The following is a 27237-nucleotide window of genomic DNA, read 5'->3' as shown; positions in this document are numbered from 1 at the left end:
AGATGATACAAATAGAATTTAATAATTTCTGCTTCCTCACTGAAAAACTATTGAATTGCTTTCTTTCAAAATATCCATCGCGGAAGAAAATGCATGTTTTTGTACAAGTCTAACCTTATTATTATTGTCTTTATTAACGAGACTTTCGGCCCTTGGCCGGCTCATCTCGTGACAAAGTTGAATCTATAAATTATTTTTAAACCACTACGCCGACTATATATATTTATATATAAAACAGATACACCAGATCAGTGCTAACCTAAAGCATTTTTGTTAAATCTTGTAACCTTGTAATCGATTGAGACACATAAATTCATTCATTCTGTTTCACACCCATGCAATTGATCGAATGGTCTTCATCCTTCTCACATTGGATCATCTGGACTGGTTGGTAGATTGATGGAGGACGAACTGGATTATTCACTCACTGAGAAACCTCTTCAGGACGATAACCGCCCAAAATACTCTTTCTTCCGGCCGAAAGCGGCTCCATTCCCCGCAAGTCCGGGCCACTGCACCACAAACAGATCCGTAATCCACAGGAGAATCTGACCACTAAGTGAGAGACTCTTCACGCGACAGAAACTCTCCACGAAAACGATCTTACAGTTCCGGTTGAAGAAAAACAACTTGCCCAAGAACGCCACTAAGCATATGGGGACGCACGTCCCTGGTCCATTCGTCAAGATCAGATCTGGCCGAGATCGTAGCACCACCGGAACACTGTTTCCAATGGCAATCAGGGTAGTAAATATCGAACTGAAGTAACCTTGATGAACATGACGACTTCGCGTGATGGTCACAATTTCGTACTGCTGCTTGCTCAAATCCGGTTCTCGACGTACCTCCACATCGATCACCTTCACCACACTCGTCTTATCGGCCTCAGCTATCACATACTGCCTTGGTGCGTACTTGCCAAAGTCCAAATGTTCCACTATCTGCAACATTTCGGCCGTGTGGCCTCCGGAACCAATGACTATCAACGTTTTAACTGGGCCTTTCCGTTTGGCTCTTTCGATCGAGCTTTGTATGTCAACATTCCGCCGTGAGCTGCTGCGTATCGTAAGCAGCAGATAAATCAATCGCACCAGGACCAGCCCGATTAACACTAGCACCAACTGCAACAGCAGAATCATCTTTCAAAACGATAAACTTTCTCCTTAACCCCAGTCGCGAACAGTGTCTTTGCACTTGACGATCGTCCTCGATCATCCACTTGTCCACCTCATCACTTTTGTTTACATATACTTCTTCTTCTTAACGTTATTCCGCCTGATAGTCGACGTTGTTTTAGCCGTGTAGGCTTGTTTCCATCACCACCCTCCTTAGGGGCACGCGCGGGGCAGTGTGTCAGAACTTCCCGTGCTCGCACTATACTGACTGTTGCAATGTACACCTATTTAGCGATCGAGACGACGATCGACGACTGCACAGGTAGAGGTGGCACAGGTTGATAATCGCCACCTGCCAAACAGTCAACTTGCGTTATCCACACTGGGGCGGGACACAGCTTTCGGTGAACAAAATCTTTTACGCTTTGGATGTATGCTGCAGGTTTTAGACATGATAAAAAGAACTCAGCAAAAGTAATATCTGAAGGCACATGATGACGAATGCTTCCTGACTACAAATAAAAAAAAAGAGTTACTATTTTGAAAGCAGTTTTGAAAGAATAATAAGTTACTTAAGTAAAACTATTTCAAAGTGATTGGTTTAATAATAGATTTCTATTTTCTGCAGCCTTAGGTATTACAGCATAATTACTTCAGCGATAGTTCAGAAGGAAATGTTACGTGTATTATGTTGAGCATTATTTTGTATTAAGGTCTATACTCCAGGAAATTCTTGGATGACCTGAAACTGAACAGATATTGAAGGCATATCTGTTGAGGAGCAACATAGCAACATTGCCGTAGAGCGGTGTAGGATAATTTCCTTGTTGTGTTAAATAAATTAAATTGAAAAGGCATTGGCAACGATTCATTTAACTTTGGAAGAAAGTCAGTACAGCATAAAATCCAACATAAAACGACGGCAATATCGATATGGACTACGTTGAAGGAACATCACAATAAGGCATCGATGAGACAGAAGGTAACCCTCTTGAAGCAAATTACGAATCAGAACTATCGAGTTGGAGAAAGCATGGAAATGTATTTAGAAGATATTCTGAAGAATTTCGCGAGATTGGAGAGCTCTGGATTCAAAATGCAAAAATGTCTGAAGGTCGCCTTAATTCTCCGAGGATTCATTTAATCCTGTGACGACAGTTTTAGAACGAGGACGCAACGAAGACGATCTCAAACTCGAAATGGTGAAAATTAAACTAATTGATGAAGCCGAAATGCAATCGAAGCAGAGAGGAGGAATAGAAGAACAAGCCTTGAAAATCGCGGGCAGAGGTAAGCAGCTAAAATCAACATCCTGTAGCTTCAGTGGAATGCAAGGTCATCGGAAGAATGCAATGTTTCTTGCGGAGCAGCATTCAAATGAAAACCATAACAAAGCATCAGAAAAAAAGCAAAAACAGTTCGAGGAAACGATCGCAGCAAAGCATTTACTTTTATGGTCCGGCACTGTGGTGATCCAAAGAAATCCTGGATAGTGGACTCGGGTGCGACTTCCTACTTGACAAGCGATGAAGAATTATTTCAGCGTGCAGTATTTAAAAAGTATGTTTTTTTAAAGGTGAAGAAATCGCGACAGCAGATCGAACATTGGTTTGTACCGGTTAAACACGGTGGATGAAACGCGTTTCGTGTTGATAAGAAATTGTCAGTAGAATTCGTGAATATGTACGATATGTTGAGAATCAGTTCCATAAAAAAGCCGAAGATCATCCGATCGGAGAAATGAGAAATGTGGACCATCATGCAAATGAAGATCAATGTATTGAACCTGTTAAAGTACGCCGATCAACTCGAATGAATATTGAAGTACGGCCATATACAGAGTCAATTAGCATAGCAGTTCATCAGGCAGAACCTAAAACTTTTACAGAAGCAGTATCCTGTTATGAACAAGAAGAGTGGAAAGCTGCAACGAAAGAAGAGATGATATCACATCAAGATAACGGAACGTGGGAGATCACCAAACTACCTCCAGGACGCAAAGCCATAGGTTGTAAATGGGTCTATAACCGAAAGTTGGACGAGACTGGTCAAATAGCAAAATATAAAGCCAGTCTGATAGCTCAAGGTTTGTCTCAAAAATTTAGCACGAACTATGATCTTGTATTCGTTTATGTAATAAAGCAAGCAACTTTTCGAGCTGTGATAACACTGGCTAGTAGAGAACCGATGTTGGTGCGTCATGCAGACATCAAAACCCCATACCTGTATGGAGAGTTGCAGGAGGAGATCTACATGTAACTGTGGTGAATGCCACCCTTAGAAACGATAAGCTGCATTGCAAATCTGATTTTAATAATGCATCAAATACTATTGTTATATTTTAAGAATACTCTATTCAAAGAGCACTTATAAATAAAGGCGCCGGCTGGCTCTTGCGTTTCTTTTTCTATCGTGCCAACATCAAAGACACACCGTACTGCTATTACAAATGAAAGAACATTAATTCCGAAACACGTTTTAGTTTAAATCACGTCTTGTATATAAAAGAAACAACCTCCAGGTTTCAAGATCGATGGTACAAGTAGGGTGTTCAAACTACGACGCAGCATATATGGACTCAAACAAGCGGCAAAAAAATGGAGCCACAAGATTGATGGATTTAAAAAAAATGAGTGTTCGTAGCTCAACCGTGGATTTCTGCCTATACGTTAGACAAACGAAGACTACCAAGATGTATCTTCTCATATACGTAGATGACATTGACATTGTGGTTCAAACCGGAGCTGAGTATCAAGCCTTGGTAGCAGCATTTCAAGAAGAATTTAAAGTAACAACGCTTGGAGACTTGTGTTTTTTTTTTCTTGAAATACAAGTCAAAAAAAGAGAAGGGAGAGACACATTGAATCAAAAAGGCTATATTTCAAAAAAAATGTCCAATTTCCGAATGGAGAATTCCATGCCCTCAAAAATTCCTATGACAACCGACTTTAAACAACAAAAGGAGGAGAATATACTTGAAAATTAAGAACAGTACCAGAACGTGATTGGGTGTTTTTTGCATATCGCAGTCAATACTAGGCCTGACGTAGCAATCGCAACATCTATTCATGGAAGACGAGTATCTAAATAGGCTGACCATTCGTACCGTATTTTTAGACCTCATTGTGCTGTCCCGTCGTAATCTAAAAAATCCTTAATTTGTCACGTTTTCATTGATTTTTCCAAAAACCTCCAAAATATTATTCATACAAATTCAATATTTTGGGCAGGAATCTAAAATCAAATACATAGAAAATGTTTTTTGTGTCTTCATTAGAGATATTTGCAGCCTTCGGCTGGTTGGCTTTTTTTTCAAATCTGCTTTACCACATATTTTTCAATCGTTTGATTATTTTCGAAACATTAAGAATCATTCAAAGTTTTTCTGAATAATTCCGAATGTTTCGAAATCATCTACTGTGAAAAACGAAGGCATGAACAAATATTTTATAAATTAACTACAAAATCGCAGTTTCAAACCGAGGGAAAATTTGGTCGGATTAAAGTTTATACATCAGGAGCTTGTCTGAAATTTCGCCCCCATGTGTGTGAACGGGATTTATGGGCCTGATTTGAAATACAATCCGGCGGAGATCTCCGAGAGTCCGAGCTATAAACCAAACTATAAATGGAATTATGAGGCATTCCACGGGGCATGTCAGTCGATCCTGAGCGACCATTTCGAAAATATTTGAAACTCTGCACAGTTTTTCAGTTTCATCTAAATCGTCATTTTCGATATCAAATCTTCATATTGAGTCACGACTAACTTTTCAAAAGGGTGTATGTGAAAATGGTTCAAAAATATTTAAGAAGCTGCACAGCAAAAAACGGATTGTTCGATTATTATGATTTTTTCAGCAAAGTTAGACAACTAAATGGTGATTCTTAAGAAAATGTGCACAGTAAAAAAAATTTTTTTTGCCTTTAAAATATCATTTTGTCACAAAAACTCAAATATCTCAAAACCCTATCTTTTTCGAACGTAATTTTTAGGGACAACGGTCCATTATATTAGCTATCTACCATAAAAATTTGGTGATGGTAAACTAATAAACAAAAAGTTATGACATTTCAAACATTTCACAATTTTCACATTTAGTAAAAAAAATTTTTTTCTGTGTGAGTTGTTTCGAGAATTGCAGTTTGATGCAGATTTTATTGTTAAGGGACGTGATTTAGACAAGTTGTTTTCATGATATTTTGATTTAATTATTCATAGCATCTATAAGAAACTTAGACACGATCCAGTGTTGTGATCAAAAGTATTGATAGTGTCATAATTTTCATTGCACGTGACTGGCGAAAAATTCTTTTAATAGTGTTGAAACCTGTTGATAATAACGTTGATAGAAACATATCAGAAATGTTATTTTTAAGACAAAAGCTGCAAAATCAAAGATTTATATACACGTGTACGTCTATAGTTTACCTGCAAAAATATACCTCTTAGAGAATAGACTTTATGATCGGGAGGAAACGGGTATCTTCAACAACAACAAATGCATGATAGGTACATACCATGACAATGCTTCACGAAAAAGCAAAAATTACTACTACTAAGGTTGTTAAAGATCTTATAGTAATTTTTTTCTTCAGTCAAGCAAATGACACCAGACTAGTCAGTAAAAACTTAAAAGTGATTTTGTTTATTGAAATATTACGAACAACATGAGTAGCCCCTTTCTCAACTGTTGTAGGCCGTTTGATGGAAAAAGTGTTCAAAAGAGTTACGAAATCTCACCGAAAGCACCATAGATAAACTGAAAGCGACTGGTTATGCTCCAATGTGAACATTGAATACAAATTTACGCATTTGCGCGTCCTGCCGTCTAAACGTTGACAAAAGAGCAATCTGTATATCATCGGTTGAGCAGAGCGCAGGAAGTTCGAAAACGACAGCCAGATGTATCGACAACAACTGAGGAATTACCAGAAGTATTAAGTGCTGAGAGCCTTGCCACCGTACCATCAGCGAAATCTGTTTCAACAAATCAATCGGAAGATGAGTGTATCCAAAAGGTCAACATCGAACGCTTTAACGAGGGCATAGCTGGGATAAAAGTGACTCCGATTAAATGGAGTAAGATGGACTACGTTTATTACCCGGAGAAAAAATACCGTGAAATAAACGAAGCTGTACGAAGAAACCTCTTCAAATTAGGACCTGATGATGTAGAAAATACAGACTACGATGAGGTAATTATAAATATGAAGGAAAGGTTCTCGAATGCAGCCACGACAAGGAAAGAAAAATTATTGATTTTGTCGATGCTGCCAAGTTCGTGGTCTATTCAGGATGCCATTGATGAGTTCAAAACCAATAGAAAGAAGCGTACACACGCTTCAAGGAAATTCACGATAATATTAAAATAGGTTTTTCCTCATCTGCAAGCCTTCGGCCAAGGCAATGTAAGCTTCTTTCCAATTCAGGAACACATAATGTGTGTGTGTGCACAACCCATGAGAATATTAATCTTATTTTACATAGTTTGAAAAGAATCAATTTAACAAAGGATATTAAAATGTTAACTGGTAGTCTTTTGTGTGAAAATACAACATCAAATTGCTATCTACGATCTTGTTCGGATTGTCCAGATTCTTCATCATTGGAAAATACTTTATTCGCTGAGTTTGAAGAAAAATATATTGATCAGTTATCATTTGAGCAATGGGTGACCACGGATAGGTGTGACATAGAAACTATTGTAAAACCTGTAGATGAGTTTGTGTCATATTTTTGCTTGAAATTAGAAAGTTTAATCCCTCACGATTTCATTAAAACAGAACAATCCAGCTTTTTTAAAAATACGAAAAATACATTACAAAATGGTGAATTTTTAGTCATTTGTGATTTTTCTGAAAATTACAGCTTTGTATTGCAAGATGAAGTGCAGTCCCATCACTGGAACGTACAACAAGCTACAATTCATCCATTCGTTATTTATTTTAATGGAAGTATGCAAATTGAACATTTAAGTTTTTTATGATTTCCAAAGATTTAAGACACGATACTGATCCGTAAACTTGTTCATTGAAAAAATGATTAACTTTTTACGCGTTGATAAGAATAAAGTAGTCAAAAAAGTATATTTCATGTCTGATGGAACAGCGTCGCAGTACAAAAATCGTAAGAATTTTTCGAGCCTATGTCAATTTAAATCAATGTACGGAATTGATGCAGAATGGCATTTTTGGCTACGTCACATGGCAAAGGTCCTTGTGATGCTATTGGAGGAACAATAAAGCGCATGGCCACAAAAGCAAGTTTAGCCAAAGAACGTGAGCATCCAATTAAAACTGCGAAAGAACTTTTTGATTGGGCAAATCGTAGAAAAGAAAAAGATTTAACCAAATTATCATTTTGTTTTACTACTACTGAAGAGTACGAAATAAAGGCTTCAGAGATCAGCGAGCAATTTAATAACGCGAAAACGATCCAAGGAACCCAAAAATTTCACTGTTTCATTCCATTGTCGGAAAATAAAATTAAAGCAAAACTATACTCAAACTGTGCTGATAACAATTCAAAAGTGTTCGATATTTTAAAAATTTGAATAAAATAAATAAAAATAAGTATTAATAAACTGTTTTCATGATATCATAACCCATACCAAAATTCAAACCCAAAACTCTTAGAGTTTCTATAACAACATTGTGTAACTGCCACATTTAATTTAATACTTAGGATAATATTAATTCATTTTTATTTATTTATACATATAATATTTATACATATAATATACATAATATCGATGAATACATAAATATGGAATATCATACAAACAACTTGTTTAACTCACGCAAGGCCCTTAACAATAAAATCAGCATCAAACTGCGATTCTTGAAAAAAAATACGCGGAAATTTTTTTTTGTTTACTATATGTGAAAATTGTGAAATGTTTGAAATGTCATAACTTTTTTGTTTATTAGTTTACCATCACCAAATTTTTATGGTAGATAGCTAATATAATGGACCGTTTTCCCTAAAAAATTACGTTCGAAAAAGATAGGGTTTTGAGATATTTGAGTTTTGTGACAAAATGATATTTTTAAAGGCAAAAAATTTTTTTTACTGTGCACATTTTCTTAAGAATCACCATTTAGTTGTCTAACTTTGCTGAAAAAATCATAACAATCGAACATTCCGTTTTGCTGTGCAGCTTTTAAAATATTTTTGAACCATTTTCACATACACCCTTTTGAAAAGTTAGTCGTGACTCAATATGAAGATTTGATATCGAAAATGACGATTTAGATGAAATTGAAAACTGTGCAAAGTTTCAACTCAATAGAAAATCATGAATTAAAATTTTCTTAAATTTTGATGCTGTTGCTTGAATCGTTTCACAAACTCGTCTTATTACAATCAGACTATAAATTGGCCTAAATTGTATTTACTTTTCGCGAAATTGCATGAGTCCCGGTTTTTTAACGGAGCACGTAGGAACAAAATCAACGACAAGATTTCCGAGATGAGAGGTTACTTTTAGCGCAATTTGAATCAAATTCCATAAAAAAGATTGTGAATTGATTAGATTTGACATTTCTTCTTATGCGCCAACCATATTCATGGAAATAAATAAAATGACAATTTAATATATCGCAGATTTTTCCCACTTATATTCATGCAAAAGGGATTTGGCACGGGAAATCAATAATCCCACACTCTTTTCGCATTTGTTATTTGTCATTTTTTTTTTCAAAACTATTTTTAGCTTAGCCTTCTAATCCCCCAAAACGGCCTTAGGCAGGCCAGGGACTATTGTTTGTTATTTTCAATTGCTCAGAATAGGAAAAGTTTTTGATATGGGTTATTGAAATCCTTAATGCACGTCTTAGAGCAGATTAAAATAAATGACAAAATTCAATTTTGAAAGATGAGTAATTTTCTGATCCTTCGTGTTTTTGTTCGCGTCCTTTTGAAGAGTGAAATATTTGTAGTTTAGTATTTAGTTTTTAACCTTCCGGGACTCGCACCGTTGTAAAAAGTACAACACTTTGAGTAAAAATGAGATAACTTTTTAGTCAGTTGACCAATTTGCACCAAACCACCATGTATTCCTCAAAAAATTAGTTCTTCATCAATTGGAAAGATAATAAAAGTGATTTGATAGAAGGCTCGGGTAACTAAAGCTAAATAAAAGGCTCAGGTGCACAGGGAAAAGTGACCAGTAATGAATTATTTATTTATTTCATTAACAATTCATCCTAAAGTAACGCGATTTTTTCTATATCATTTCTGATAATAACCTTGGAGTTAATTCGCAGTTCTCATTCACCTATGACCGTAGGTGGTCACCAGGCGGCCTTAGGATAATCCGGAACGTCCGTAAAAATGGTCATTCTGGAAAGTTCGTCTGAGAGCAGCGCAACTTTGTCTAAACCATTTCTGATAAGGATGTTTGAGCTAAAACACATTCCTCACATTGCTATGGCCGTAGGTGGCCTCCGTCCGTAAAAATGGTCATTTTGTGAAATTCGTCCTAGAGCAGCGCAATTTTTTCTAAACCATTTCTGATGGTGATTTTGGAGATATTCCACAGTTCTTACTCTGCTATAACCGTGGCTGCTAATGTGGCCACCAGACGGCCTTCTTTATAATCCGGAACGTCCGTTAAATCGAGGTGGTTAAAGAATTCGTGTACTTGGGCTCACTGGTGACCGCCGATAACGATACCAGCAGAGAAATTCGGAGACGCATAGTGGCTGGAAATCGTACGTACTTTGGACTCCGTAAGACGCTCCTATCGAAAAGAGTTCGCCGCCGTACCAAACTGACTATCTACAAAACGCTTATTAGACCGGTAGTTCTCTACGGACACGAGACCTGGACGATGCTCGTGGAGGACCAACGTGCACTGGGAGTTTTCGAAAGGAAAGTGTTGCGTACCATCTATGGTGGGGTGCAGATGGCGGACGGTACGTGGAGGAGGCGAATGAACCACGAGTTGCATCAGCTGTTGGGAGAACCATCCATCGTTCACACCGCGAAAATCGGAAGACTGCGATGGGCCGGGCACGTAGCCAGAATGTCGGACAGTAATCCGGTGAAAATGGTTCTCGACAACGATCCGACGGGAACAAGAAGGCGAGGTGCACAGCGGGCAAGGTGGATCGATCAGGTGGAGGACGACTTGCGGACCCTCCGCAAACTGCGTGGTTGGCGAAGTGCAGCCATGGACCGAGCTGAATGGAGAAGTCTTTTATGTGCAGCACAGGCCACTCCGGCCTTAGTCTGATGATAAATAAATAAACGTCCGTAAAAATTGTCATTTTGGAAAGTTTGTCCTAGAGCAGCGCATTTTTTTCTAAACCATTTCTGACAATAACCTTGGAGTTAATTCGCAGTTCTCACTCACCTATGGCCGTAGGTGGCCACCAGACGGCTTTCCGGATAATCCGGAACGTCCGTAGAAATGGTAATTTTGAAAAGTTTATCCTAGAGCAGCGCAATTTTTTGTAAACCATTTCTGACGGTGATATTCGAGTTAATACACAGCTCCTACTCTGCTCCGACCGCAGTGGCCACCAGGCGGCCTTCCGGAAAATCCGGAACATCCGTAAAAATTGTCATTTTGTGAAGTTCGTCCTAGAGCAGCGCAATTTTTCTAAACCATTTCTGACGGTGATTTTGGAGATATTTCAAAGTCCTAATCAGCTATGACTGCAGGTGGCCACTAGACTGCCTTCCGAATGATTTAGAACATCCGTAAAATGGTTATTTTGGATGGTCCGTCCTAGAGTAGTGCAATTTTTCTAAGACATTTTTGATGGTGGCTACCAGACGGTCTTTCCGCAAATCTGGAACGTCCGTAAATGGTCGTTTTGTACAGTTTGTCCTAAACCAACGATTTTCTTCTAAACCATTTCTGATAATGACCAGGAAGATAATCAATACTTTTTACCAGTTTTAGACCTTCGCCAAAAGTATAATAATGGTCCAAAAATATATGTAACTACGCAAACAAATGAATGATGAATTGTATCATAATAATACTTAAATAGTAGTCATTGATGATAATAACTACATCAGGTATTCGAGAGATATTGAATACCAAATCAATACCTTGTCTAAGTTAAGTTATTCAACAAGTATGATGTGTTTGTAAATTGTAATAACCATATGAATTCCTGAAAATACCTCAGTGAGGTACCATACCTTCTTATTGGCATTACATCCACACACTGGGACAGAGCCGCCTCGCAGCTTAGTGTTCATCAGGCACTTCCACAGTTTTTATCTGCGAGGTTTCTAAGCCAGGTTACCATTTTTGCATTCGTATATCATGAGGCTAACACGATGATACTTTTATGCCCAGGGAAGTCGAGACAATTTCCAATCCGAAAATTGCCTAGACCGGCACTGGGAATCGAACCCAGCCACTCTCAGCATGGTCTTGCTTTGTAGCCGCGCGTACCATACCTACTTGTTATTTACAGTGCACTTTGCCTTATTTGATGCACTGTTTTTTATTTCTTTATTAAAGTGATTTTAAAATTATAAATGAACTCGATGTACTGTAAATCTATGTGAATCCTAGCTAGCATGATCAGTTTCTTGATAATAATTTCGCTAATAATAACGAGTGGCCAATCCCAACAAACATTGAATGCTGTTAAAGGTCTTATTCAACCAAAAAACCCATTTTAATTCACCGAGTAGTGATGCTGCCTTTCTCGCATTTAGTCAAGACACCAACCTTATGTGGGGCTTTTATGTTACGATGTACCATTTTCTTCAAAACTTCTAAACGCAGCGTTGTCTAATGTTTTTTTAGCTTTTGTGCACACACATACACACACATACACCCGGATAGACAGACATGTGCTCAGTTCGTCGAGCTGAGTCGATTTGTATATAACACTATGGGTCTCCGATGCTTCTGTAAAAAGTTCGTTTTCGAAGTGAAATGATAGCCTTTCGGTACAACTTCGTTGTACGAGAAAAGCAAAAAGCTATTTCAGCTAAGAAACTTTGTTAGGATGTGATAGGAATGCAAAATACGGAATTCTAATGGGATGTAAGAAATAAGTTTTTTCTGCAATTCCAATTCTAACAGTTACTGTTAGACTAGTCAAGTTGAAGGTACAGGATTGAAATGGAAACGCTACGGAAATCCATTTCCTGTTCTAGCGAATACTGTAACATGAGAAATATACAAAAGATACAACGTAAGCTAATGAAATGTGCCTGAGATCGAGCTCAAGGCCTCCTGTATATGAGGCAGAAACGGTAGTTATATGACTATCAAGCACACAGCTGTGAAGAATACGGCCACTCTCTAATATCACAGATCCAGGGTTATATATCCAAACTGGTGGTCTCACATTTACTATCACTACGCTACGGATGAGTTTTAAACTTCACAATATTTCAACTTATTAGTTTCCAATCCCCGAACAACTTAGTTTAAGACGGCAATTTTCTAAATCCTCCAGATCCCAAGCTACGAAGAACTGATATCTCATATGTAGTAGCACCTCCTTGTGGATGAATTTTGAATTATTCAGATTATTCAGTTTTTCAACATATTGGTTTCCAGTTCTCGAACAATATTGTAGAAGACGGCAAGTTTCTAATTCCCACAGATCCCGAGATATCGAACTAAACTGATCTCTCATATATACTAGCGCCGCCTTTCAGCTTAATTCTGAACTAAACAGTTTTTCAGCATATGGGTTTTCAATGCTCGAACAACCTTGTAGAAGACGTCAACTTTCTAATTCCCACAGATCCCGAGATATCTAACCAAACTAATGACTCATATACACTAGCGCCGCCTTACGGCTGAATTCTGAACTAAACAGTTTCTCAACATATTGGTTTCCAATCCTCGAACAACTTTGTAGAAGACAGCAACTTTCTAATTCCCACAGATCCCGAGATATCGAACCAAACTGGTATTTTCATATACACTAGCGCCGCTCAACCGATTTCTTTGGTTCTTACAGTGTTTGACTGGAAAATTAATCAAGTTTTGGGAAAATGTTTCAAATCCATGTTCAGACCGCTGGATACCGGAGGTAATCCGGATTATTTGAAAGCATGTCAAAAAATGCTATTTTTTGAGCGCTATTATCTTTTGCTTGGGTGAAATGTTGACTTTTTTAAATATATTTTCATAAACTAGATCTCTTCTTGAGTTGATTGATATGTTGATGTCACAGATCGGACAACAAAAACCGGAGATATGGCCGTTTCCGTAAAATCCGTGAAACCGGTTCTAGCCATTGTCGCATGCACGCTATTGTTCTGGTAGGCTGCGTTCTTGCACCAAGTGGTATTCTGTGGTTCTGAGCAAATATTTAATTCGCAATTGTCCTAGACTACCGTCCACGGGATATTTGTGCCATGTTTAATAAGATTTCCTATGTACATGGGACAATTATGCAGGGAACGGCAGTAGAGGTGAGCGCCGGTCCGAAAATCGTCGGTGGGACAGCGCACAATAATGGTCGGATTCGTTAAATTTAACGACATAATTCGGTAATTTTAAAACCATCAGTGCTAGAGTTTCCAAGTCTTTAGAAGAAATGATCTACAAGAAAAAAATCTGGTTTTTTTTTGGGAATTTGGGAATTTGGTTTCATCAGTACCCGCTAAGCTGCGGAGGACGACGGAGGTCCTTCGTAGCTTAGTAGGGAAAGCACCTGTCTAGCGTACTGGGGTCGTGGGATCAAAGCCCACCGAAGGAGCGGTTACCCTCCAATACCTTTTCCGAACTAAATCTATCACATGTTGTACATATGCATAATCGAGTTTCAGACATAGTAATTAATTTCCACTCCGGGTGGCTTAATACCCGGCATATAGGCAATTAACTTTGAATGTACTAGCTATATATAGAAAGCTATATATAATAAGCTTATTTAGTTATTTAGCACTTTGTTCGAACAGTGTGTTCGTTCGCTTTTGATTTTTTAGAATTTGATTGTAAATCGTATTTTAGCAATTATATAATTGAAACGTCCAGAGATGAACAAGGAAATAAAATTAATTAATAAACCAGTTAATTGTGCAGAACAACGACTGACGAGTGCAACAGTATTTTTAAGCACTTAAAAGCCTGAACATCACTAAAATATGGTCAGAACCTTAACAAAAAAAAATACGAGATGAGTCGGCAATGTTCACAAAAATTGCACAACAGAATGAGCTAGTTATTTAATAGAAGAAGACTATTTTTAGTCATATAAGCGCTTTATCCACCTCCAATGTTTCTTGGGTTATTCTTGTTAGATTTTTTGAATATGTATAGCCCAAAAATAAACTTAATGGACTTCAGCCACCTTGACATTTTGTCCGAAATAACTGAAAAATTGACAAAAGGTTTATTTTAGCATAAGATTTCTGGGTAGACAGTTAAAATTTCTGATATTTTTTGAAAATATGAAGAGGACTAAGAGGACAGCTCCTAGGTAAAATGTGTGTACATGGAGAAATTGTATTGCTCCATCATGGAATAAAAACTTTTCAGATTATCTGTATAATTCGCGATTTAATGCAATGTCCGAGCATTCATATTTCAAGTGATCCTATTCTAAAACTGTGCCAAATGGCATAACGCAAATATAAACCAAGACACTTAGAATATTTTCCTCAAAGTTAATATATTATATTAACCAGCTTCAGTAGATATATTGGACCGAAGAAGTTTACCAAATACACAAAGTATGATCACAGTGCACAAGATTTTGTTCAAACGAAAGCTGTGTTCTGCCCCAGTGTGCGTCACTATAACCACAACGACGACATCGAATGGATGAATGAAATTCCTCCAGCTGGTACCCTTGTCCGAGGAGACGTTGTTTGCTTCAATACTGCATTGCTTGGACGACGATGATGGTGCTGTTTCCAAATAATAAATACCACTAAAAATATTTACTATGACGCAGTACTTCCATTCACACTAACCCACCAATGGAAACAACTTTCGCGGAATTAGTTCCTCTATTTACGTGACTACAGCGGTTTCGCTTCTAACTGTCCGTTCTGAATAACTGTTCGCGGTGGTCTAACTGCTCACGCGAAGGCACCGCACTTTAGGGACTGATAAAATACGCGAGAAAGTATGCGCTTGAGAAGGGAGACCTTGTAACTTGGTCGGAGGGTGATTGTGTCTGGTGCGTCGCTACACGCGTATAATATGCCATACGCGACAGACGAGCGATGGTGCGAGGTGCTATAGATAGAGCGGAGCAAGAAACATGGGAACAAAAGCGTCACGATGACATCGAAGCAAGCATTGAACGCCGATTTTATGTGTGCACTGCTCATCATTCGCTTCCCTATGAGTCGGAACGCTTAAAATGACCGTTTCCAGATCGCTTTCTTTATGTTTTTCGAAAAACTATTTTCATATTATAATGTCATAACAACTAGGTGCCTCATTAACCTAATCACTTTCATTCGATGGTAGGTCTATAACCGACTCTAAATTTCTTCAGAAGTTCAATGTTCTATTTATCTCAAAAGCGTGAAAACCGATAACAAATATAACAAAAAACGACAGAGATAATAGTCAGAGAAATTAAAAATATGAACCACGATTGGTTCGTCGTAACACTTACGCGGGGCCAACCCACGCTACACGGTCATCTGCGTGTAGGTCAACCGACATGATGGCCTAATCTGGTGCAGCCAGTTCAGCGTACTATACTCGATGCATCGTTTAGTGCAAATGGCGAACTCCCTCATATTGTCGTTTTGCTTCAGCATCGTTTGAATGGTATCCACTCGTAGCTGGGAAGGCGAGAAGTGAAACAAAATGTTGATTGAATAATGGTTTGGAATAATCTGATGATTATTTCTATGTACAACTCTATGGAAAATTCTAGAAGGTAAATGCTCACCTCATTACTGTACACGAATAGATTTCTCACCGGGAGTGCCCGGCATCCTTCGAAACAGCAATCCATTTGCTTCCCGTTCAGCGTGATGGACAACTTGACCAAGCGAAACAACCGGTGGATATAGTTGAATCCATCCTTCGTTATCCGATCGGAAACGAAAATCAGCTCCACCAAGTTGGCACAGTGCTTGGAGATCGCCCAAAGGCACAAATTGTCAAACTGCATATCATCGGTGATCTCCAGGTGCGTTAGCAGTGGAAAAGCGTGCTTGAATCCACCATAGAACGGCAATCCGGTGGTCAATGCGTGCACCGATAGTTTCTTCAACGAGAACGAATCGGTCAGAACGATAAGACCAGTACCATCGATCTCCATTTCCTGAAGACGTTCTAATTCGACCCCGATATAATGCAAAATCTTCGTTCTAATGTCCTTACGATCCGTAATCCGCTTAATCTGAAGCCGTTCCAACTGCCAGCACTGACGGTACATAAATGCCAAGAATATTTCCTCAATCCTACGGTACTTGATCTCATCTTGCCAAAGACTTGGCAATCGCAGTTTCTTAACTCTGGGCATTGCGATCACGAGTAGACATCGATCGTAGCTGTCTATTTCCTGTTCCCACAGCATCTGCTGGTATTCTTCCAAACCCATCTCAATGTCCTTCATCCGGTTGAAGTACAGCTGCATAAAAGACGGATAGACGCACCGGTGATCCAGGGACAGCCTGAGGTCCGTCAAGTGGGGTCCAAATTTTCGCAACGCCATCAGCGCTACAACAAAGGAACGATGATCGCGGACCACGATGTGCAAATTACGGTAGCACCGACTTGATCTGTTCAGGAAGTAGTCGTACTCCAGGGCGGAATCATCGTCCAACATCGAAAGGTCAACCCGCAGCGTAAAGTTGTGGAGCAGCTCGCTGGAGCTAATGAGCGTATACCAGCGAGAGCATACTTCCGTTGTTGGCAGAATCGAGTACCGAGGAAGGTAGCGGAAAATGCGCATCAGTAGCTATCAAAAAGGAGGTATCCAAACGTTTAGTATTTTTATAAAATGTTTGGAACAAACTTACATGGTCTGGCAGCTGCGAAACAGTACATTTTGGGTACAATTTTCTCTGGGCCTGCGTCCTTTTGAGCATACTTACACTCATCACTTATATTTATAATCCAAATTGATTAAAAATTAGAAATTTAATCAGAAATGTACCGAAGAACTCGACGTACTTCATTATGCTCACGCTTTGTTTGTTTTTGTTTGTTTGTATCTTAGGGATGTCTATATTTTTTTTAGCCATTTCAATAATCGATTTAAAATTGCTTTGTCACAAACAGTCTTCCCACGAACATGTGTGATGTTCAACACAAGTACATTTTCATCAACTCGTGTTGAACACTGAACATGGATTATTGACGTACTCGAGTACAAAGGGATACCCAGTACATACCTAAACGAACTTGTACTTAAGTACAAAACACATGTACAAACTTGCTTTCAGGTCCGAGAGTCGACCGGCAAGCGACAAAGAGAATGAACAAAATGGAATTCGAAAACTGTGCACGCTAAAATGAAGATGCACAGTGATGGGTGGATCTGGAAGACTTTTTTTTCGAATAATTTCCTAATGTTGCAAAACTTTTTCACGACGTTGGTAAACAACTGACATCACGTAAACAATAATTAAGTTTACAGATGATGTTGATAATTTTGACTTCGATTCACATACCGCTATATAACTTTTGTTGAGCGTGTACATTCAACAGGGAAGGAATAGAAAGCGCATAATTATAAATACTATGTATACTCATAGATCAGTGGAACAATTTCTCGACTCTCTGTTAATGTATTCCTAATAAATAAAACTAAATTGTGTATTGTCACGCTTTTAGAAATGCTCCATCGGGAGAGAGCATTTCGTGTTGCACTATGGGACCGCTCACAAATTACGTAACATAAAATTGGGCGAATCCAGTCCTCTTCTTTGGAGCACATTATGTATTGACAATTTAATTCTTTCTGTCTGAATCGTAACCCTTGAGGCTATCCCTTCCTCCCTATATAGCGTCACGTAATTCATCCATAGCCCCATGTATGCACAGCATTTTTGTCAAAAACCGGCTTCGTGTTGGAAAATACCATACATTACATATTACGCAATAGCCTCCACAGACTACCAGCTCTTTGACTTAATGATATCAAAGATCAAACACCTCATTTTATTTTAAAATGATATCAAATGACTATACTCGTAATCTGTACAGACTATAACCTAGGAATGTAGAACTGAACCATTCCGAATGACAACAACATTGTCCTCTCAGAATTGCCCTCAGCGATTGACTTTGACTTTGCAACAAAATAGGGGCATAACACTTGAAAGATATAAACTTAATGTTTGCGTGAACACCTTTTGGTGGCCATTTTACTGAGCCTTCTAAAGTACAAAACCTCATGAAAATATTGATATATAATAAATTTGCTTATATCCGCACATCTATGAATTTGTTCACTATCTACATTTGCTTTGTTTGAGAAGCTTCTGGAACGCTATTCAACAGCAAATTTTACAGCCAGAGTGTACATGTGTACTGTACAGATGTACAGTACATCGGTACAAAATGAAACTCGAACGCAAGTTCGGGTACAAGTATACATTTCGTGCGTATACGTATAAACACGAAGCAAGGGTACAGATGGAGTATACGGACAGCTGTACTCAGCGTGTTTGATGTTCGTTTGGGAAGACTGATCACAAATTGATAGATTTTTTTAATTTTGAAAAACCTGTTGATTTTTTCATTCATTCATTCGATAGAACACCTTTTTGATGTTTAAATTTGATGTTTTGATCATTTCAAGACAAAATTTTCAAAACGACTTATCTGCTTTTGTAAACAAAGATTCAAACGACGATTTGACGAATCTGATAGCTCTCCCACGCAAACCAACACCATCAACAGGTAGCGGAAATCTTCACCTACCTATTGGTGGTGTTGGTTTGCGTGGGAGAGCTATCGGATTCGTCTAATCGTCGTTTGAATCTTTGTTTACAAAAGCAGATAAGTCGTTTTGAAAATTTTGTCTTGATTTGATGTTTAAAATCAATTTCATAAGTTTTTGAAATTTTGAAATGTTAGGGGTGCTCAATACGCAAAATTATTACACTAATAAAAATCCACACATTTTTATTGGCAAAAATCTAAAGAAATTTTAGGTTGGTATCGTGTTCAAAAGAAATTTCTTTTTCTATCTCAATCATATGTTAAATTCCGTTCACTGAATCGGAAAAGTAAAGAATCGAAACAAAATTCTTACAGCAGTATCCACATGAAAAGAACAAAAAACAAAATTGGCATTTGTAAGGTTCCCACGCAAAGTAATGGGAGCTGTCACTTTACTTTCGGAAAAATATTCTGCTCGATTATTCCGTAAGTAAAAGTGACAATTTGCTCCATGCAGATCAGATGTCAAAATTCCTCTTGGTAATATTAAACAAAAATTCCGTAACCTCTCTACTTTTAAGTCGATACTGGCCTTTTCAAATAAATTTTATGTGTGCGTTGATAACCACCCGTTATCCAGCTTTCCACGCTCGGTATAATGGCAGCTTGTCGGTGTGCAAAAATCATTTGGTCACTGTACTTTTTGACACTAGCTGGAGGAGAGGGGAAGGGAAAAAAGGACTATTCGCCAGTGAGTTTTCCTCCAGCTAGTGTCAAATGCTACAGTGACCGATTGATTTTTTCACACCGACAAGTCGCCATTACCGAGCGTGGAAAGCTGGATAGAAGAATCCAATAAAGCATTTTAGTTAATGAGGGCCAGGTGTGTTTCCACATATATGCTATGCGAATTCGCATAGCCGTTACAGTCGGGATTCGCTGGTTGGGATTTTAATACTTGGGTCACTTTTTAGTTGGGCCTCCGCTGATTGGGCCATGGCCCAACTAAAAAGCAACCGTATACGTCAAAATTCAATGTAAACACGGAAAACGGGATTGGGCGTCACTGGACATCATTTGTGATGTTCAAGTTGAAATACACGTGTTCAAATGGCTGTCAGTTGACCCAACTAAAAAACCGAATTCGTTAGTTGGGCCGAAGTCGTGGCCCAACCAGCGAATTTACAACAGTTTTGCAGTTATCGGACCGCTAAACTTCAAACTGATGTCAGACTTGATGACAGCTGCATTGGGATGCACATTTAGATGCACGCGGATGCACTTTTATTGCATCTGACGTCGATTGACAACCGGCACCCGATTGAAGCGATTTGGATAGGAAGAGTGGAATCGCCAACTTCCTGTTGTTAACATCTCGTGGATAAAGGGCGGGCTCTTCTCCCCATCTATTGGGTCAATCTGGGAAACGAGGGCTAGATAATAATATTGTATGTACGAACTTCCTTCTGGAAGGAGATTCTCTATTCATCCCGTGGATTCGCATAAGTGTCTCTGCTTATGGAACCACCCCACCCATTTTTGGCCCTTCATACAGGAGTTTGATGAAATACAAATTATGATCAAATCGTTTGTCAGATATGGCCAGTGCTATCGGCAGGTGCCTTGCTACAATAGATGGTAGTATCATCATCATCATCATCATCTGACGTCGATTGACAACCGTTTGATGTCTAGAATGCGTTGCAGTTATCAAACGGCATTCGTTAACTGCAAAGTTATCAAACGGCTAATGTATCATGCTTGATACACAGTATAGGAAAAGTCCAACCCCGTATTGCTTTCCGTTTTTAATTAAATTGCTTCTAAAAATTTTGAGAAGAGTTTTAAAAAAAATCCCGTGTGCTTCCCCGTGCAATATTGTGTATCCGGAATAAATTTATACCGCTTTTTATACCGAAGTTGGATTTTTCTCCAGATACCGGCAACTTTCTCAACTTCGGAAGTAGTGCTCTGGATTCCTCTGAAGATGCGCTAAACAACGCATCCATTACCGTGGACCCCCGATAATTTAAACGGTACCTCATTCAAATTAACGGGGTTCATTTTTAATTTGAACTTCTAATTACTCTATGAGCATCAGAAAAACTGATTCCTGGCTGCTCTCTTTGCTGGTTTGTTTTGGTTATGCGTTCCATTTTTCTTTTCTCGATTCCACGTGCTAAATGTCGTTTGAACCATTTTTAATTTGAACGATGTTCAAACCAACGGGGTTCAAATTAAAAAGTGTTCAGATTAAAGGCTGCCTTAAGGTAGCCTCACACCTCGGGAATTTGGTCCACGGATTTTTCCCCATGCATTTTTGCATATGCGATGTTTTCGGGATTTGGGCACGGAAAATAAAAATCCCGGCCCCCTTTAAAATACATGGGGATCAAATTCCGGCGGAAAATTTTCCCGAGGTGTAAAGGTAGCCTCACACCTCGGGAATTTGGTTCGCGGATTTTTTCCCCATGCATTTTTGCATATGCGATGTTTTCGGAATTTGGACACGGAAAATCAAAATCCCGGCCCCATTTAAAATACACGGGGCTCAAAATCCGCTGGAAAATTTTCCCGAGGTGTGAGGCAGCCTTAAGGCAGCCTTTACACCTCGGGAAAATTTTTCGCCGGAATTTGGTCCCCGTGCATTTTAAATGGGGCCGGGATTTTGATTTTCCGTGCCCAAATCCCGAAAACATCGCATATGTAAAAATGCATGGGGGAAAAATCCGCGGACCAAATTCCCGAGGTGTGAGGCTACCTTAAAAACGGTCATATTACGCATATTACCTGGGGTCCACGGTAGTATTGACAGATAAAACTTCGAAAGAAAGTTCGGTTCGGAAGTCCGGACTTCCGAATTCTAAGTTGGTGCTACGCCGACAATATTTTTCAAATATATTATCCTTCGATTGACTTCTTCTTCTTCATGCAACCTTTAATCGCCAATCGTGTTCACAACTTTGCGACCGGTCTAATAAAACATTGCACATACCTAGGGATCCTACATTCAGAGATATGCGAAAGTAGCCATCTTGAGCCAATCGAGCATTGAGAACTGTCAAAATCTGAGCCAAACGAACAACGTTATTGTTGCAGATCGAAAGGTATTGCGATTTTAGTGAAATATAATTTATGAAAAGTTTTATCGAATAAACAATTTGTTTTGCTTCCGTAAGTAAAAGTAGTCTAGTTGATGCCTTATATCGTGTTCATTCGTATTGCTCTTTAATTTTAGCGAAAATGCACTGCTAGAGGATAGACAAAATAATCAAAAAGTGTCTTCGAATGTAAAGTCATGTGAAAGCCTAAACATTTTTCACTGCGGCAAGTGATGGCAGCGTTTGTTTACGAAAGTAACAGCGTTGCTAAAACGTCTGGAAAAGTATTCGCACATCTCTTAATATAGGATCCCTACACATACCCTTTTTATATCACCGATCTTCTTTGCCGACAAATTTACTCCATATTCATCATTGAACGCACCCGCATCGCACATTTTCCCGCAGCTGTCAAGTAGTTCCAATAAGAATTTTGGCCCTTTTTGCGTGCGCGGCCGCACAGCACGATTGTCGCCTTGGCAACCAAAGGTGAAAAACGAAAAACAAAATAAAGTGCTCCGACGAAACGAAGACGACCCGCAGAGATCCGGACAGTTTTTTGATTTTTCCGAAAAAAAAGTCGGACCACGTAAATCGAAGTTCCAACCGTGAGGTGTGCCATCGAAGAGGTCTGTTTGCTGGCGGTTTGGTGTTTTTTTTCGTGTCGCGAATCCGCCGGGCTGATGGGGCTGTGAAAAGTTGCGATTCGTTTTTTTCTTTTCGCGTAGTGAGCAATGTCTTGAAGCGTGTCAACTCTGCACGGCCTGCTTAGGTGGGAGTTTGCCCTACCGTTCTTTGCATTGTTGTGCAATAGAAGCATCGGAAAACGGAATCGTTCCAGCAGGTGAAAGTGCTTGCAAAGTACCCTGGAAGAGTACTGTGCTTCCTAAACGAAAACGTTTCTTTTGGGGAGGTCGTTTTCCGTGACAAATTTGCAGTTGAATGGTGTGGTGTTTATGTTTAACACTTGGAGGGGAATAATAAAGGAAGAGCAGTGATTTGCATTGAATAATTTAAATTTGTGTTGTGAGTGAGAGCAGGCTCAGCCTTAGGATGAAGCTTCTATCTGACGCATGTTTGAAGCAGTGAGGAAAGGATCCGGCCTAGAATGGTAAGTTCAAAACCATGAACTACGAGCTTAACATTATTTAAAACAATATTTGCGAAGGCACAGATACAATAATAGGCAGACGTCATATATACATAATGTAGGAATCACTAAAAGTTCCATAGAATGCGTTCATAGTGTACGTTCCGGATCGACCGGATCACCCAAGGTCTCTTTAGTAAAGCATTAGGGTCTACACGCGTAACCAAAAGTCCATCTACTTATTTCAAACTTATTAAATGCTCTTGGTGATCCTTAGAATAAAATGTAATCGCTATATATGGTCTGCGCTATCCTAGAAATCACTCGGATAAATCCTCAGCCATACAAGAACTTGCTGGAGAAATGCCATAGGGTCTAAACGCGTTTTCAAAGGTGTATCGGTTAGTTCAAAAGTGGCACATGTCACTGTGGTCCTTAGAATAGTATAAGATCACTACATGGGTGGGTGAGGGTGGCTGGGTTCGATTCCCGGTGCCGGTCTAGGCAATTTTCGGATTGGAAATTGTCTCGACTTCCCTGGGCATAAAAGTATCATCGTGTTAGTCTCATGATATACGAATGCAAAAATGGTAACCTGGCTTAGAAACCTCGCAGTCAATAACTGTGGAAGTGCTTAATGAACACTAAGCTGCGAGGCGGCTCTGTCCCAGTGTGGGGATGTAATGCCAATAAGAAGAAGAAGAAGAAGATCACTACATATATTCTGCGTTATTGAGGAAATCTCTAGAATAAGACCCTAAGATCTACACGCGTTACCAAAAATCTATCTAGTCGATTCAAAAGTTGTACAAGCTATCTGTGGTCCGTGGAATAGAATGTGATCACAACCAGTGTTTGCAGAAATCGATCTCAATAGACAACGAACAACGATAAAAGAAAGGCAAAAACTGTTCCGAATCACAACAAGCCATGATAACAAATTTATCAAACTTGTATACATGATGATGATGATGATACTACCATCTATTGTAGCAAGGTACCTGCCGATAGCACTGGCCATATCTGACAAACGATTTGATCATGATTATATTATTGTTTGTATTTCATCAAACTCCTGTATGAATGGCCAAAAATGGGTGGGGTGGTTCCATAAGCAGAGACACTTATGCGAATCCAAGGGATGAATAGAGAATCTCCTTCCAGAAGAAAGCTAGTACATACAAAAATATGGCCTAGCCCTCGTTTCCCAAATTGAAGAAGAAGATTGACCCAATAGATGGGGAGAAGAGTCCGCCCTTTATCCACGGGTTGTTAACAATAGGAAGTTCAGTACATTCAAAGTTAATTGCCTATATGCCGGGTATTAAACCACCCGGAGTGGAAATTAATTACTATGTCTGAAACTTGATTATGCATATGTACAACATGTGATAGATTTAGTTCGGAAAAGGTATTGGAGGGTAACCGCCCCTTCGGTGGGGTTTGATCCCACATTTTCAGAACTAACTCTCTCAAATGTATTTTTGTACACATGTCAACCAAGTAGGATGAGTATTTAGTATTGTCCGGTCCTTCGTAGCTTAGTAGAGAAAGCACCTGTCATGCGAACTGGGGTCGTGGGATCAAACCCCACCGAAGGGGCGGTTACCCTCCAATACCTTTTCCGAACTAAATCTATCACATGTTGTACATATGCATAATCAAGTTTCAGACATAGTAATAGGAAGTTGGCAATTCCACTCTTCCTATCCAAATCGCTTCAATCGGGTGCCCTGATGGTTTTTTTGTTAATATGGTTTCAATAGAATTTGGTAAATATATATAATATATAATGGAATTCTCTCACCAAGTTTCCATTTAACATGTCCTGGTTTGGAATGTATGCTGTCTTCAGAGATGGAAAACCGATAGTTCGGGATATTCTTCATTCTGATTCAAAGATCGAAAAATAGACTTCTTGATTTCTGAAAAGATGAAATAAAATAAAATGACGGATGGCAGTATCATAGATAATAACATGAGCGTTTTGAATCTATCAAACTTGTATACAAGTGCAAAGATTTGGATAGGCAGCCCAAAAGATATTTTAGTTACCAGATAAAGATTATCGCTTCGGTTCCTTTTGTTGTGAGGTCCGAAACATGTGTGCCACCTAACTGTCAAATCGTATGTATTTTCCCTGCATTGACATTTAGATCCCCTATCCTCGCTAGCAAAAGATGTTCCGGACAGCGACAATATTTATCTGGTAACTAAAATATCTTTTGGCAGCCCCCACAGAGAAGTGATGATTTTCCATTTGTTCTCGTTCATTTTGTGTTGGGGACCGCACAGCTGAGTAAAAAAAAATGTACCATGAAGTACCCGAATAGAAAATACAAAAGAATTAAATTAAAATATAAAATTACAATACATTTTATTGATGAACACTCAATTCTATTGTTCTTCTATTGTACCAATTAAATTGCCTTATTGTTGTTCCAATAAACTTACAATAAAATCTATTGACAGAGAAATGTTGACAATAGGATTACAATAAATTCTATTGTATTGGCAAAAAAATTATTCGGGGAAAAACGATTTTTTTGCCTTTCTCGTACAAAGTTGTACCGAAAGGCTATCATTTCACTCCGAAAACGAACTTTTCATAGAAGCCTTGGAGACCCAAAGTGTTATATACCAATAGAATCAGCTTGACGCGCTGAGAAAATGTCTGTCTGTCCGTGTGTATGTATGTGTGTATGTGTTTTCTTTTTTTTACAAGGGTTAAAGGCCATCCAAAATCTGTGCGACGGACACCTTAAAAGCGAACAGGGCTGGGCTCCTCCCGATCTGCTAAAAATGTGCCTCCTTGCCTCGATCCCCCCGGGACCACGGAATGCAGCGACTACTTCGAGGGGGCTGTGCTCATGCACTTATTCTAAAATTCCGGCCCCTAGCATATGCTAGTTCGCCGACTGGCTGGATAATCCACTGCTCCACTGCAACGAAGTCTCGATCCCTCGACGGTCATGCACCGAACTTCCTGACTCGAATCCTCCTGACTCTCCCCGGCGTCGAGGGTGGTCCACCAGTTCCGGTGAAGGAAACTTCCGCACTGGTGGTGCCCCGACTACCGGCGGCTATCGCAGGGGACGCTTTCACGCATTGCGCTGACATCGTCCTCGGGTGCCCTACGTACCCAAATCGCTTTCTTCTTCTTCCTTCTGCAGGTTGGCTGTTCGAGTGCCGAGGTCGGTCCGACGATTCCGGTTGACAGAAAACTTCCGGTTCACCGGCGCCGCGACGACCCGAAGCCGAACACTGCTCACTGCGCTGAATACTCCCCAGAATTGGCACTTATTCGCTGATCTCGCCTCCATCTACGCTGCAGATCCGACAGTATTTGCGTCACGACTCTGCTTACCGAATTCCACGTGTCTTCCTCGTGACACATTCACTCTGCCATATTATCCTCCCTTGGGACAGGCATTTCTCTACGAATTTCAGCAAACCGCGGGCAATAGAACACCACATGCTCTGGCGTCTCTTCAACATTCTCACATTCTGGACATAGGACTTCCGAAAGCATCCGTGCCGGTGGGTCCACCTTCCTTTCTCAGTACTGTCCCCGATAGCCTTGCAGTTGCTGACTAATAGCACCTCCGTTTTGTGGTGATCTATTTGTAGCTTAACTCCATTCATCCAGCTCTCGATCGTGGCTATTGCCTCTGTCACAGACGCCTCCACTTCTTCGAGTGTCTCGCCCATCACTGTTAATGACACGTCGTCCGCAAAACCCACGATTTTCACTTTCCTGGGCAGCTGTTGAACGCGTTCTTTACGTCTATCGTAACCACTGCGCACTATCGATCTCCTCTTCGCTTCTGTTTAGATGCTTTCTCAGCACTCTCGAGCACAGTGCGAATTGCATCCACTGTCGATACTCCTTTGCGGAATCCAATTATTACATGGGGGAGGGGGGTCGAAAAACCTAGAAAAATTGCTTACGTAATAAGTGTACGACCCCTTACCTGAAGCCGTAGGAAGAGTTCAACCGTCAGTTGATAGATTGACAGTCGGAACAGATGCTGAACTTATCGGCGGGGCGCAATCAACACTCCCCCTCGGAATACGCGAAGGCTTCAATTGAAGCGTATTCGTCTCAACGCCTACGTCGAGTACAG

General features: G+C 39.5%; 3 protein-coding genes across 20 annotated transcripts in view; 1 reads left to right on the top strand and 2 right to left on the bottom strand.

Annotated features, from left to right (window-relative positions):
- Nucleotides 1–96: 96 nt before the first annotated feature.
- On the bottom strand, nucleotides 97–15243 carry LOC134220541 (UDP-N-acetylglucosamine transferase subunit ALG14 homolog). 7 transcript variants are annotated; one of them, XM_062699655.1, is made up of 3 exons: nucleotides 15034–15243; nucleotides 14908–14967; nucleotides 97–1467 (listed from the first exon to the last, which is right to left on the bottom strand). In XM_062699655.1, exon 3 carries the CDS (start codon nucleotides 1137–1139, stop codon nucleotides 441–443), a length of 699 nt encoding a protein of 232 aa, XP_062555639.1. In that variant the 5' UTR covers nucleotides 1140–1467; nucleotides 14908–14967; nucleotides 15034–15243; the 3' UTR covers nucleotides 97–440. The 7 variants fall into 7 exon arrangements, with proteins under 7 accessions (XP_062555639.1, XP_062555612.1, XP_062555631.1 ...); XM_062699628.1 differs by having other exon boundaries at nucleotides 14908–15243; XM_062699647.1 differs by having other exon boundaries at nucleotides 97–1429; nucleotides 14908–15243.
- Nucleotides 15244–15522: 279 nt separating this feature from the next.
- Nucleotides 15523–17229, bottom strand: LOC134208052 (uncharacterized). Its single transcript, XM_062684149.1, has 3 exons — nucleotides 17050–17229; nucleotides 15972–16988; nucleotides 15523–15861 (listed from the first exon to the last, which is right to left on the bottom strand). Exons 1-3 carry the CDS (start codon nucleotides 17128–17130, stop codon nucleotides 15706–15708), a joined length of 1254 nt encoding a protein of 417 aa, XP_062540133.1. The 5' UTR covers nucleotides 17131–17229; the 3' UTR covers nucleotides 15523–15705.
- A 5252-nt stretch (nucleotides 17230–22481) lies between these two features.
- Nucleotides 22482–27237, top strand: part of LOC134220467 (DNA-binding protein RFX2) — a 201083-nt gene continuing 196327 nt past the window's right edge. For 11 of the 12 annotated variants that reach the window (XM_062699611.1, XM_062699585.1, XM_062699596.1 and 8 more), the window contains exon 1: nucleotides 22482–23131. The gene's annotated coding sequence lies outside the window, so the exon portion shown is untranslated. The remainder of the gene's footprint in view (nucleotides 23132–27237) is intronic. The other variant, XM_062699529.1, reaches the window with a different exon arrangement.

Source organism: Armigeres subalbatus, chromosome 1 (genome assembly GCF_024139115.2).
Source record: "Armigeres subalbatus isolate Guangzhou_Male chromosome 1, GZ_Asu_2, whole genome shotgun sequence".
NCBI classification, from domain to species: domain Eukaryota; kingdom Metazoa; phylum Arthropoda; class Insecta; order Diptera; family Culicidae; genus Armigeres; species Armigeres subalbatus.
Note: the sequence above shows the minus strand (reverse complement) of the source record. Positions and strands in the feature narration are given on the sequence as shown.

Bases quoted from the DNA above. Each gene is read 5' to 3' on its own strand.
- LOC134208052 (XM_062684149.1), bottom strand. From the start codon at position 17,130: ATGAGTGTAAGTATGCTCAAAAGGACGCAGGCCCAGAGAAAATTGTAC. The intron at 16,989-17,049 runs GTAAGTTTGTTC...CCTTTTTGATAG, and splicing joins TTTCGCAGCTGCCAGACCAT to CTACTGATGCGCATTTTCCG. The intron at 15,862-15,971 runs GTGAGCATTTAC...TCGCCTTCCCAG, and splicing joins TATTCGTGTACAGTAATGAG to CTACGAGTGGATACCATTCA.
- LOC134220541 (XM_062699628.1), bottom strand. From the start codon at position 1,139: ATGATTCTGCTGTTGCAGTTGGTGCTAGTGTTAATCGGGCTGGTCCTG.